At 38.3% G+C, this 15,298-nt stretch overlaps 1 protein-coding gene across 1 annotated transcript; it reads right to left on the bottom strand.

The window, feature by feature from the left end:
• Window positions 1-1,977: 1,977 nt before the first annotated feature.
• Window positions 1,978-3,250, bottom strand: LOC133777872 (glycine-rich cell wall structural protein 1.8-like). The gene has a single exon (XM_062217628.1). The coding sequence runs from the start codon at window positions 3,168-3,170 to the stop codon at window positions 2,187-2,189; it is 984 nt and encodes a 327-aa protein (XP_062073612.1). The 5' UTR covers window positions 3,171-3,250; the 3' UTR covers window positions 1,978-2,186.
• Window positions 3,251-15,298: the final 12,048 nt, after the last annotated feature.

Below are 15,298 nucleotides of genomic sequence, written 5' to 3'. Positions count from 1 at the left end.
TGAATAATTTTTTATAATAAAATCACATTATTTATTTATTTATTTTTTTGAAAAGATTCACATTAATGAATAGTTAATAGGAATTTTATGTTTTAAATTATGCTATTTTTTATTAATTATATAATTATTTTTTTTAAAAATTAAATGAAATATTAGAGGCGACATGTCGCCGCTAATAGTAGTCATGTCACCCCAGATAATTTTACGAACTCTGCGAACATTTTTCACCAAAAATTGCAAAAATAGATTATTATGGGTGACATGTCGCCGCTGATAATATCAGATTTCGCCGCTAATGACATTGTAAATTATAAACTTAACAGGAAAAATTATCAAGGGCAACATTTAGTTGCTGCTAATAATATCGTCCCCTAAAACTCAATTTTCTTGTAGATGAAAATGAGAGCTTATGGAGATGAACATGTTATGATGATTATCATGGTATTTATGATGACTATGATATGTTGTTAATTTGTCTTCAAAGGATTCTGTTTCTTTTCAAGATACTTGAATTGTTCAATGCTAATACATCATTTGATTTAAACAATCCATCAACAAATGGAGTTAATTGCTTAGTTCAAGAAAGATCATCTGCTGGTAATAATCAGCAATTAATCATAAATTAGTTGCAGATGTCAAGCGAATAATCGTGGTCGAGGCAGAGATTTTCAGACAAGCCATTCCTTTGGGTTTGTGATAAATGCTGCCATAGGTTTAATCTGATGAGTTTTCAAGGCTTAAGTACATGACAATGGACTGCAAATCATGATATTGCTAATGTTACACAAAGGCATGGAGAATAAGCTGGTTGTAGGTAATGATTTTTAGCTTTAAATTAATTTCTCATTATGGTTCTTCTCTTTCAGCCTAAAGTCCCTCTTGTTTAACAATATGTAACTATATGTTGCATATGTCTACTATTTCCAAATATCTATATTCTTTCCAAATTTACTCATTATAGCAATATCATTACTTAATTTGCCTCTAATTGTTGTTTTGTTATTTAGACAAATATATGGGAACACAAATTATAAGAGTATTGCCAACGAACACTAATAATGTCTAATATTATATGACATTGCAAATTGTTATTGGTGTAATTTAGTATTGGAGCCATATTTAGAGGGAGGGACCTTGGCCCCTTCAAATTTTGAAAAAGAAAAAATTATATAGTATTTTTATTCAACAATTTGCAATTTCTTTGAAAATTATATAATTGGCCTATCCTTAATTTATTTTTTATACTTTGGCCCCCTTTGAGATAAGTTTTTGTTTCCGTCGAGTCCTATATATTTAATACTCCATACTAAATTACTGATCAATATAAGTTGATGATACTAAATTACCCCAATCAATATTATTTGATGATGGGTACAAAGCAATGCTACAATTCTAAAGGTGTACTTAAATTGTTGTGTGATTGCTCACAAGCTACATTTCAAATTTTGGAGGGTTGCTCATGATTTTGTATTATAAATTGGCTTCCAAATTTTTATCTAACTTTCATGTCATCTTTTTCAATGTATCTTCACAAATTACTAGATCATTATATTTTAAAGGTATTTGAGTGTGTTTGTTTTCCTTTCTTATATATGATACTTTACTCATAAATATACAAATATTTCTTTAAATAAATAAAAATAAAGCTCAAACACAATCAAATACCTCTAAAAATATGGCACTTTTTAAAATCTGCATATTTTAATCGTGTTTCTATTTTGCTTCTTTTCGTACAGACATATAGATTATGCTAGATACCTTCTTCATTTGAGCTTTTGAATATCTTTTTGTCGCATAAAATATCTTGAATCTCGATTAACTTGAGTTATGATGATTATTTGATTTTTTTTCCTGTTGTCTAGCAAATTCATAGATTTTCTTTGTTTATTTTGTTCCTATCAGTGCAATTATATATTCTGTACGGCATGAGTAGTTTCAACATCAACTAATGAAAACACCATTGCTTAGACAAGTGAAGAACAAAATAAGAATAATATTATTGCATAATTAATTAATAATAGAAGAGAATACATATTTTTTTTCATCATACAACTGCATTCGAAGTATGCTAATAAATATTATAGACACCCACTTACTACAATTTGATCTTATTTTTTTGCTATTATTAAAGGCAAGAGCAAGAGGTACTCATAAACCATGCACGCGCGAAAAAAGAAATGGTATTGTCAAGGGGCATAGCCCCCACCATGGCCACCACCTTCACCACTTCCATAGCCCACCCCATGTGCACCTCCACCTGCGTAACCACCGCCGCCGCCAGAGCCACCGCCGGATCCTCCTCCACCTCCACCTCCATGAGCTCCACCAGCACCATAACCCCCTCCGCTACCTCCACCTTGGCCCCCGCCGCCTCCATACCCTGCACCACCAGCACCGTATCCTCCCCCTGCTCCACCTCCACCACCACCGCCGTAACCAGCACCATGCTCTCCCTCATATCCAGCTCCACCACCGCCGCCACTACCACCACCATGTCCTCCACCAGCACCATACCCGGCACCACCTCCTTCACCTGCACCGCCTCCATAACCACTACTCCCAACACCACCGTACGCACCACCACCACCACTTCCACCACCTCCACCACCGCCATGTCCAGCCCCAAATTCTCCACCAGCACCACCATACCCGGCTCCACCTCCTTTTCCTCCCCCACTGCCATATGCACCACCTCCTGCACCACCATAAGCTGCTCCACCACCGCTACCGCCTCCACCACCACCACCATGTGCCCCACCTGCACCATATTCAGCCCCGCCTCCTTCCCCTCCTCCACCTCCATAAGCACCTGCACCACCATATCCAGCCTCACCACCACCACTACCACTGCCTCCACCACCGCCATGTCCACCTGCAGCCCCATATCCAGCACCGCTTCCTTCTCCGCTGCCACCTCCATAGCCAGCAGCCCCATGTTCTCCTACCGCTCCATATCCACCACCACTGCCTGCACCTCCTCCACCGCCGCCATAACTACCACCACCATAGCCTTTTCCACCACCGCTGCTGCCACCATGTCCTCCAGCAGCAGCGTAACCACCAACATTGGGTTCGTAAGTAAATAAGAGTCTAGTGGCAGAGCAAATGCCAATAGCTAGAAAGAGAAGGAGAAGGCGAGTGTTGATGCGAAGCTTGATATGCTTAGCCATGGTGTAAGATTGAAGAATGCCTGAGAAGGTTAGACATGGTAAGGGTTTATATAGGAGTGAGAAGAGGTCTGAAATCGTGTCCACTAACTAGTAAGGAAAAGAAAAGTGGGCGACGGCACATGCAGAAGAAGAATATAAGATGAGAGAAGATGGTGGTCCATTCGTTACTAGTATGCACACTCACTAGTATGGTGTGCATTTGCTGTCGCCCACATATATACCGTAGTGTAATATAGGCTATAGCACACACCAATCCTTCAGCTAGGCACACCATGTGCGATAGACCTTTCACGCTTATCTTGTTAGCTAATCCCTCATGTTGCTTTATGTAATTATTCACTCAATCATTATAAACTTAAATTAGCCTATATATATTAATATTTATAGTGATGGTATACATATATAGTGATCTCCAAATATTGGTTGCAAAAGTTCATAGATTATGACATAGAAAATTGAATTAATTTAAGTGCTTTGATCGAACTATTTATGCAAAGTTCTTAAGCCGTGATGCATGGTCAACTCAAATGTAAATCTCTTCTCACCCCTCAATTATAACTAGATTTGCTAAGTAGAATAACTAGATCTGATAATCCATTCTGCAATCCTCATTTTTTTCCTTCAGATTTGGAAACTTTACAATCCAAACCATTGTTTCTCTCTCCAGAATGTGAGAGCTTGAGAGTGAGAGAGCACACTTAATGGAGGGGATATTAATAATAAATCGTTTTTTATTTCATTATATATAAAAGTTTTGTTCAAGCAAACTTTATATATTCATATCTATATATATATATATATATATATCGGTATAATATATACGAGAGAATTGCTTGTGGGAGAGAGAGCTATGTAAAGATCATATTTGTTGGTTGGTTTGGTTTCATAAATAGCTTATGATGTTAGAATATTTTATATGGACTTACATAATTATTACATAATTATACATTGCTCAATAGTGTCGTGATTAGCATATAAGAATAACTATATAATCGGTATAGCATGCTATTACCATCGGGCCATAATGAGATGGATATAATGTACTAACACGTTCGGGGCCCATTGACACTGCCACGACTCGAGCCCTAGGCCGTGACAGATTTGTAATATCCATAACTTGGGTGGTCAAATGTCAAATTTCGACCCTCGTTGAAAAATAGTCTTTATAAATGATAATTTAATTTATATTAAATCGTACTATAATTATAAGTTAAAATAATGAAATAACTCCTATAATTATATATAAAAATATTAGTAATAAAAGTATGATCATTTATCATCATACATAAAACAATAATATTCCCACAGTTATGTAATCACCAAATAGTTAAATTTAATAAGTCATACACACCCAAAATAATATTTAGCATCCACCATTCCTCATCCCTAACTATTTCTTAGCTCATTCAGATATACCGATCATTAGATTCGAAGTTGAATACATATATAATGCTCAAAAGAAAAGAAAATGACACGAAATAGAAATAGGCTAAATACATTGGCTCCATCAATAATTCATCTTTTCCACGTTCGCGTCACTAGGCTCCTGGAATGGGAGAGATAGGGTGAGCTTATAAAGCCCAGTAGGAAAACAACTAATAACATAGGACCCAAAAGTTTAATACAACCCTTGCATGGTTAGCTTTGAAAACAAAACATATATCATCATGTATAAACCAAAATAGAGAAACCACAAATAATCATAAGAGCATAGCTACAAGTGCACATCACACCGTCCACTAGATCCCTAGTTCCCGTTACCCACCATAGAAAATCTGACATCCTAAACCGGGTAGCCGGACCTGATAACCACCCCAAGGGGGAGGCTCAGAACACTTCTTGTATACAGATGCTAGGTCTTTACACCTACAGGTGAGTGGACACCTGATCTACCTATGGTGACACAGAGACTAGGTCGTGAAACAACAACGTGCACCAATCATGATCACTATGGCTCTCATCGGTATAACCAAATGCAGGTAAACATGAAAAGAAAGAAACATATTCCCTTTATATTTTAGAAAATTGGGCAGCATAACAACTACATTTGAATAAACCCAAAAATCATAACCTGCATAAATAAGTGAACAAAAATATATATTTGGCACTCAGTGCCCTCAGAATAGATCAGAAAACATGCAGGTTAAGTTTTCAAATTTTCAAACATCTTATAAATATCAAAATTTGGAATATGTTGAATGCAATTTAATACGAATAAAATAAGTCCAATAGTCTAGTTGAGTCCCTACCTCTTTAGAATTTAGTCCGAGCCCAAAGCGACGCTCCTAAGCTTAACGATGATCTTAGAATGATTTAGTTCGATTTTAATATCATGTTTTTCCTACGTGCACCAAATGAGCAAAAGATTATCATCATAGCATTCCTTATTCAAAATTGTGTCCAATGACATATAAATATGACCATATTTAAAATTTCAAGTTCCGGAACCTCACCCAAGCGGTGCACAATAGCGGTTGGTGGCGGTACCGGAAACATCAACGAATATATGCATGGCATATATCAAAACGATCCTCTCGATGAGTACATCACGAAAGTACAACTCCTTCGCCCAAATGACCTCCGGTGTCGCTGGAAAATACTTCCAAAGGGGCGAAGATACCCAAAATCTCGCCGGAGAAAAATGGCGAGTTGACCGGAATGACCTAGTGGGCGACGATCCTCTCACTATGCTGATTCCAACAGTACCACCCACTCGCCGAATGGTGGTCGGAGTTCGCCGGAAACTCACCTCAAAGTTTCGACGACGAAACTTCGGAGTGATCGCACATACGCGTCCTTGCTCCGATGGTCACCAAATTTCGGGGTTGACGTCGTTGTCGGTCAGGAAAGCTGCAGCTCCGGCGCGTGTTAGAAATGGTGCTCCGGTGGTGGCTGGTCTGAAGCTTGCCGTGCGCTGCTTTGGAGAGAAAAGAAAGAAAGAGAAAGAAAATAGACAGAGAGTAGTCGGGGAAGAAGATTGAAAAGGAAAAAAAAATGGGACTTTGACCCAGGTGGGTCCCACCTCTATATAATAAAAATATTATATTTATTTATTATTGTTTTTCCTGAGACTTTACAGACACGCTCTCAACGTCTTTAGGCAAGCCCATTGGGCTAAGGCAACTAATCCTCTCATTGGGTATCTAGGCCCAATAAGCCCATTATAGTTTATAAAAAGGGTTACGCCCTTTTATTAAAGGTGTATGGACAATGGGTATTTTAAGAGGAAAAATGAGAGAGTAGTATTCATCTACACCCCAAGCACCCCTTTGATCTTTGATGTGTAGGTGTGTGAATTGTGATGAGCATAATTATGGAGAATGATGGTTCATTGACTTGATCACAAAGGTATGTAAAGCTTCCTTTTATTCATATTGTGTTTGATGCCTTAGATAAGATGATTTCATTGTGCAATATTGAGCATGAATATGTTTGATCAATTATTGATTATTGTTTGATGCTCAATTAATTTCAACAATTGGTATCAAGAGCTAGGTCATCTGATTTTAAGGCTTAAATCAATTTAATTTAATTTTTTCCATTTTTCTTCAAATTTTTTCCATACCCACGGTTTTGTGAGAGACCCATATGCAAAAATTTTAGTTTTTGAATTTTTTCGAACATTTTTTGGGTCTATTGTTCTTGGGTTGTTGAAACAAATTGGGTAAAAGTATTTTCTTGCATTATTACAAGCAAGGATGGGAGAAATTCGATTTTTAAAGCATGAAAATGGTTTGCATATTTTGATCTAAAATGGAATTCTCTGGGCTTTTATTGGCTGTTTTGGAGCTTGGGAAACGTTGGGAATAGCTTGGGCAGTGAAAACCCCTTAAACGACGTTAAAAATGGAGTACCGGAGGCCAAAATCCGACAGGGTCGGAGTCGTGGGTTCGAATTGGCTCAGGTTGACCCAGTTCAGAGGTCAGGGACGACCCCAAACGACGTGTCGTTCGACCACGGTCATTGAACAAAATGACATGTCATTTATTAGAGTGAAGAGGCAAATTCTTATGCTTCAAAACGACACGTCGTTTTCTCATTACTGAAGAAAACGACATGTCATTTTATGCAAAGGAGTCGCAAGTAACAGAGGGGAAACGACACGTCGTTTTTAGGCCTATTTTTTTCAAAAAAAAATTCTGAACTTTTTATTGCACGTGGGGGCGCGTGCAGGGTTGTTTTGGGACCAATTTTTCACCATTTGGATTTTTTTATTTTCCCACTTAATTGTGTAATTATATTTTGGGTTTGGTCAATGTTAATGATTAATTGACACATAATCACACAATTAAATTAAATTAAAATTATTATCTCACAATTTATCTTATATCATTTATTAATTGTAAACATGATTATATTTATTTGAAATTTATGCCTTATGTTTTGTTTTAAAATACTTGGCATTATGTGCAAATATGATTATGTTGTTGTGACGTTAAATGAGTGCTTATGTACTCACCTATCGTGAGTTTAAGCATGTCAATTTGTCATTCATAATAATTGTGAGATTAATACAATTTGAATGTTTATGTGCTTGCCTATCGTAAGTTTAAACATGTCAAATTATGGAGTTTAAAATTATAATCTCACATAAGACCCAATAATCGAGCAATATGTTATACCAAATTTTTGTACATATGCCTTATAATTTGTTTTTGAGGATTTATGATTATGAATGGATTATTGTTGGCATATATTTGGTTTATTTACAGAATTATTACCTATTTGATTTATGCTCTTTTTAATAGATTCTTTGACATTTATGGATGCTTAGTTGGGATTATTTGATGATTATGAGATTATAATCTATGACGAACATGTAATTGAATGTTCTATAGATATTCATATTGTGATTGTGATTATCGCTGATTAAATTCACATTTCTTCTAATCACAATTAATACTAAGATCCATACATACAATTTAGTCATCCTGTCGATGATTTTATTGTTGGGTAGGATGCTTAGATGGTGAAAGAAACACAACTGATGTCATGAACCGCACAATCTTTTCTACCCTATCGGTAGTGGATTAATGAATTTGGTTGTGACATGTGAAGTGGTTGTCCTTACCTGCGTAAGAGTCATATGTTTTGTTAGAACGACTCTAGCATGACATGATCGTTTCTGTTGATAGATCATTTGGAAAGCTGAGAAAACGAGCAAATAGCGCGATCCTTGTTTTCACATGCATAGTGGCACTGCTCATTGATATTTTCTCTTAGCTTCAAGCAATCCTAAAATCTTTACCGTTTAGTTATCGGATGGGACAATAATATGTTTTGACATAACGATATCTCATTGTAAAGACGGACTAGGCCTAAAATTGATAAATCTTGAAGTCACATTGTTTAAATAGATGCCAAGTTACTCCATGATCAGTGGAAGATTGAGAATATTGAGATGGGTGTCAGTTGGCTGTAGTGAGGTATATATGTGTTAATCGATCCTTCTATGACAACTTTATGAGGATGAGTTCGCTTATCAATCTCTTAAGGTATTGAAGTGAAACTTTTATGTTTTTCGATAATGATGAGTTCAGGAGACTATTGCATTGATTTTATGCCCTAAGATAGTTTCAATGGAACTAGTAAATCATCTATTGTGGTTATCTTATAATTAAGGCTCAAGATATGACATAGATCATAAATGGACAAATTTTGGATGAATACGACAATAGATATGTGATCATTATCTATTTCGAGGTGATAATCGTATTACTTGGAGACGTTCGTAAACACGAAGAATCCAAATTAAATGGAATAGCGCATGTGTACTCAATATCATGTCGTTGTTGCTACAAATTTGAGGATAGCTAAGTTATATTTAGGCAACAATTTTGGTTTGATTGAAGTCAATGAAACAAAGCTTGCCATATAGTGATATTGATGACTTAGTATTCTTTTTTTTTTTTTTTGGATAACCATTGGAAAGAATAAGGGGAAGTTAGGTTTTGACTTATTTAAGCATAGTACACATGCTGATCACATTAATTCTTTTGTCCATAAAGTTTTTTTTTATGATCTATAATATCATGTATAAGATTTGAGAGATATCGAGTATTTATTACTCTTTGTTAAAATCTCTCTCACATGATCATTATCTTGAGCACAGTCTTCTCAAGCTTTGACACATCAAAGTTTTAAACGTTTTTTGTGTTTTAGAAAGCTTCAAAGTGGAAAACACCTAAATGGTTAATCCAAACATGCCTAATGACGTGCAATCACTTCTTATATGCATTGTTTGACGAAGTGACAAGTACAAAACGAGACGTATATATATATAGTCTCAATGGTTGTACTGCATGGATGTTGTTTTAATGGTTTTTATTATATTTGAATATCTTCCAGGCCAAATTATGTTTAATATATGTATCCTATCGGCATGCTATTATACATAATTTATTTGATTGCTTATTAGATAATGAAGTTTAATATGGTGGTTGTTTATTATATTGGTCAAAATGGGAGAGATATTTGAATTTTTGTATGGACTAATATAATCACAAACATAATTCCATATTCACAACCATATTAGGTGTTTAAAGAGACAATATGAGTTAAGTATTTTGCTATGACTCTCAAAAGGATTGAGCTTTGATGATTTGTACCGTTTCATTTCAAATATATAGGTTGAGACTGAATAAGGATTTAATTTGCAGACCTTGTTTTTGGGCAATCACAATCTCAAAGTTTAATTGTTAAAGAGAAGATGATTATCTCAATGGTTATTTTTCGATAGTACTATGGTTCATATAATTGTCTCTTCTATCCACTATTGATGATAAGTAAATAAAGTTGTCCATGTTGAAGTTTCAAGTTGGGATTAGTCAAGGGTCAAAAGATTATTTAGGGAATAGCTGGACTTATCCCTTGTTTTGCTTCCACTATTATTATTGTCGACCCTACAATCGACCAGAATATGATAAGAAACTCCATATGTGAACAAGCAAAGATAAGATCGAAATAGTTTTACAGGCCTACAATTTCAAGTAGGAAATAAGGTTGACGACATATACCTAAAAATTATTAATCAAGAGCCATTAGTAGTTCTTAATCCTTATTTGGAGAGCTGATATGTTAATATCATGATTTCCAAGATATGATCAAACATGGAAGTTTAGGCTTAATCACATGATAATTGGGAGATTTTTCTTGATGGCAGTTCTTGTTGAGAACAAACTATTTGAGGAACAAATTAAGGTTGATTAAAACCTATAGCTAGTTACCATTATGATGGAATGAACTGTTCAAAATGCATTATTATTGGATGGTAAAGTGCTGATTATTTGGAAATCAATATATAAGGATGTGAGAACTAAATTCTTATTTTAGAATTTTATTTGGCTCAATCAAGCCTTGAGAAGGAAACTGACAAGGACACCCGAATTCAATGGATTAAATTCGTTTTGGAAAAGGCATCAAGACAATGACTATTATTATTCTTAGAATGGACGATTTGAAACATTATCGTTAGTCAATATTATGTGAGAGATCAGTGGGAACAATGATATGTTTATATTATTACATGGTATAGTACATTGCTCATGTTTTATGATACTAATCTAATCTGGAGACAAGTAAAACCATTATTTGATAATCTCTGTTGGATGAAGAATTTTAGAGAAGCCTTGCATGGTCTAAGTATTTAGATTCTTCATGATGAGATCAACGGAAAGATGAATTATCTCATAGTTTATGTTGACTGACTTTTGATGTGAGTAATATTTCAATTTCATTGAGAACTTTGGAATAGTCTAAAGTGTGATGTATTGTGAAAGGCCTAAAGTCCTTGTGTATTGATGATGACGAGAGATCAATTTTGAGATTGTTCCGTACATGCTTATTGAAGGCAGCCTCGAGTTTACTAAAGTATACGCATTCCCTATTGTGATATTTTTCATGGGCATGATGGATTGATGCTTGAGTAGTCATCCTTATGGTATCAAGGATGTGTTTGCAATCAACAAATCAACATTATGACACTCAATAGTTGGTTTTAGTGATATCAATTGGACAGGCTGCATGGATGACAAAATCCTTTTCTAAGCATTTATAATGGTAGGAGGAGTTATTTTGTGATTAAGTGTCTAATCAAATAAACACCTACAATTTCCTCTCTCATACATGCAGGTATAATGGTAAGAGGAGTTATTTTGTAATTAGGTGTTAGGTGGACACTTACAGCATCCTCATTCATAGATGTAGAGTGAGTGTCGTGTTATGAGGACATGGTTTATAAGGTACAACTGCGATATTTTGTTTCAGTGTCAAGAGTAGTTGACTCTATTGTGAATTTACTGAACTTATGTGATAAATGTCGCAGTCATATCTTTCTCTTGGAACTTGCGGAGTCTTGTTACTCCATTAATGATGATGACATTCCATTTGTAGTGAGAAAGTTGTGGAGTCCTTTATTTGCATTATGACACACACTTATAGATAACATGTCAATAACTACACTGACAAGGCTTACCTACATGTGTGTACTGAGAACATACTTCTTATGTGGATTGTTAGGTGCCAAAGATGTATTTAATTAGTGAAAGTTACCGTTTTCATATATGATAGACATGTTAAGGATTGCTATTTGTTGTTGAATACATGCATATTGTGGATCACTCTTTGGCATTATGAGTGCACACTCGTTTGGTAATGATATAATGATGCGAGCCAATGGCTTAGTCTAGATATCATGTTTAAGTGGATCCATATTGAGAGTTATCGCCATGCTTTGTGAATCTCCAATGTCTCGTTATGTATCATATTTGTATCCTATCGATACTATATGATGCATAATTGGTTTTATAGACATTTGCGTTTCTTGAGATTCTTGTGTATAGACACTATTGTTCAATGAGCATTTGTTGGTGTAATTATGTAGTCCAAGTGGGAGAATGTTAGAATATCTTATATGGTCTGACATAATTATACGTTGCTTAGGCAGTGTCGTGATTAGCATGTAAGGATAACTATATGTTTACCGAGTTTTTCGGAAACGAATACAAACAGAATAATAAAAAGATAAGAACTGTAGAAGTGCAGAAATGTAACTAAACAAACAGTATTTTTACGTGGTTCAGGCGTTAACAAGCCCTAGTCCACGAGTCGATGTAATTATCCTTGTAAAGAATTACAGTAAGATGGCTGGTGTACAAGAACTTCACACACTCACAGTGTTTCTCTCGGGTTCTCTTGAAGAAGATGAAGCTAGAGAGATTTTAGTAGAGTTCTTGCTATGTGATTTTTTGGCCGTCCCTCCTATTGTAAAATGAGGGGGTCTTTATAGCTAGGGTTTTGGATTAGGGTTTTTCTCTACGTCCATGAGTCTTAATTACACCAGCCATAAATAGGGGATACAATTACTGTAGTAGCAATGCTACAAGACTCTATGTGGGTATATTTACGTGAAAGTATGGGGAATACACAAAGTCAGCCGTCTTTTCCAAGTTGTTAGCGGAACAGTAGGCGAAAAGGTACCCTTAGGCGTGCTGGGATGTGTGCGGCTTTGACCTGTCGGGCGTGTCAGGCGGGATCCTGTGTCAGGTGGATATCATTCCAAATATGCCTCCTCCACGACTCGACCGCCTGGTCTTGTTCCGTGCGAGGCACGAAACTGTTTCCGCGAAGACCACTTGAAGAGCTTCTCCTGGAAGGAGCTTCCCCGAAGGATACCCCTTCGGGAGTCCGGGAGAGTTGACGAGCTTCCGTGTCGCGTTTGCTTGAAAGAGTAATCCGGACACTAAACGGGAGAGGCGAAGCCTTTCTGTCCATCCGCGAGCTCTGGTCACCTACCGTGAAAGACATTGATAATTCTGCTTCCCCGAGGATATCCATCTAAACGCTATCCGGAAATCTGGATAACATTTACCCCCCAAGGTCACGGAGCTTTGAGAGATCCGGGAGCTTGTACAGTCCTCCGGGTATTCCGGTTTCTTAGATTAGGCGAGGGGGCCACCTTCTGTGTTCCCGGAAGTGTTCCTTTTTCCCGCCTGAGTGTTAGTATGAAAAAGGAAGGGAATTTCTTCTGTTTGAACTCAAGTACTCAAGCGAGGCAAGGGCCACGCGTCATGCCGGGAATGGTTCTGCGACCAAGACGTGTGCGTGAGGCGACTGGTTGAGTATGCGTGCGTCAGGCATCTGAGTAATGATTTGATGGTTTTTAATGGTACTCCGGGCCCGAGGTGGTATAATGATGGGAAATAAATACTTTATTCCCATCCGAGGAGTCATAAATAGGATCGTCGCCTCATCTCCAGCCGTTGGATCTGATGCACACGGAATGGGAAGATCGGGACTGTTCATTTGAGGAATTCGAAACGACTTCTTCCCTGCTATAAAAACGAGGGAACGGACCTTTCTTCCTCTTTACGCTTTCAAATTCTCTATCTTTCGGATTTTCAGATTCCCAAACCTTCAAACTCTCAGGCTTCCAAGCTTCCATTCCTTCGAACTTGGCACTTCTTTTGGTAAGGGATCTAGAAACTTTTCTTTTGATTTGGCAGTGGGTTTATTTGCCGAAGTTCAAGGTTTGAATCGCCGTTCGTCTTTGCAGGTTTTACTTCTCGCGATCGTGCTGTGCAGTGATCTGGTTACTCCTTCAACCTTCAACTACCCGAATACCAGTAAGTATTTCTACTTTGCTCTTTCCTACCAAACCTTAGGTTGTTGGTAGTTGTTAGAGTTGAGGTTTCTGCCATTATCTCCTATGTGCATGCGTGAATAGGGCTTTGATAGGCATGCGATTGATGTGAGTCGATAAGTAGTCTCTTTTGCATGCTTTGACGATTTGCGCTTGGAAAGTCATTTCTTGTCTTGCTTGCGTTGTTCTGGTTTGCTGTTTTAGGGCATAAGCATGAACACCTTTAGGGTGTCTTTCTCTGGAGAAACACCTCTCTCGGCGGGCTTAGGCTCGGAGTCTGAGTTTGGCTCCTTGCTGTCCCTCGGGTGGCATGGTGCCAACCCTTCGGCAAGCTCGGTGGGAGCCTCTCCAAGCAGTTTTCGGGGAGGGTCTCCCCGACGCCTTTGATACCACTAGGGTATGACAAGGGTGCTGAATGCTTAGAGTGTTTTCTTCTTTGTTTCTTTTGTTCAGTGACGAACGTCTCAAAGGAACAACTCCTCGCTGCGGCGGAGGCTGATTCTGCCCAGGAGAAGGGTTCCCCTGTCGCCGGCGCAAAGGGGAAAGGAAAGACAAGAGTGGTCACGGCTAGCCCGCCGACTACCAATAGTTCAATCTGGGAGATGGTCCAGAAGCCGAACCTGTTCAGGAACTACGGCATGCTGGAGCTGTACTCCTCAGAGGCAGGCCTGAAGAACATCCCAGGCCTGATGTGGCACCGTCTGTCGGTGCCGGGCGAGTCGGCTAGTCAGAGCCACGAGGGTTTTGGTGCCTGGAGCTGGGCACACATAGTTTGTGGGGCGCACTTGCCCCTAAGAAGTTACTTTGCCAATTTCTGTGTGAAGGCGGGGATTGCCCCCTTCCAGTTGATTCCCCCCAGCTACAAGCTCCTAGCGGGGTGGTTCATCTTTTGCAAGTCCCGGAAACTGGAAGCTCCTACTCCGGAGGAGGTGCTGTACTTCTACGGGTTGAAGTCTCAGCCCATGAGGGGTCATTCAGACAAGGTGGGATTTTACAGGCTGGAGAGGCACCCGGACGTGATGTGTCCCACTTGTCATACCGCGAGGGTTCCAGACCTCCGGGAGTACTAGTTCCTGACGACTGGCTTCCCACTGAAGAGGGTGCCAGCCCTATCTTTGGACTTCAAGATCCCTGGTAAGTGCTCCTTCCTCTCCTTTTCAACTTTGTTTCTTTGCGTTTGATTTGCCTTTCGGGAGGATCTCTAATGCTTGTATTTGAATTTTGCAGAAGTCATTCCGCGGACACCTCGCTGTGCGGAGATGATAAGGAGGTCCAAGTTCTACGAAGGGCTCTCGGAGGAAGAGTTGAAAGTAGAGGGGCTTGTGACCTCCGAATCTTTGAGGGAGTATGGGCTACTCGCCTCTTTCCAAAACATTGAGCCAGTGAGTGGCAGGGGGCAAAGTCAGGTGTCAGCTGACATCCGGGAGCAGATTGTCCTGGAGCTGTCCAAGGTGATCAACCAAGCAGCCCGGGACGAGAATACTTTATC

Source organism: Humulus lupulus, chromosome 5 (assembly GCF_963169125.1).
Source record: "Humulus lupulus chromosome 5, drHumLupu1.1, whole genome shotgun sequence".
In the NCBI taxonomy this organism is placed as follows: Eukaryota; Viridiplantae; Streptophyta; class Magnoliopsida; order Rosales; family Cannabaceae; genus Humulus; species Humulus lupulus.
Note: the sequence above shows the minus strand (reverse complement) of the source record. Positions and strands in the feature narration are given on the sequence as shown.

Bases quoted from the DNA above. Each gene is read 5' to 3' on its own strand.
- LOC133777872 (XM_062217628.1), bottom strand. From the start codon at position 3,170: ATGGCTAAGCATATCAAGCTTCGCATCAACACTCGCCTTCTCCTTCTC.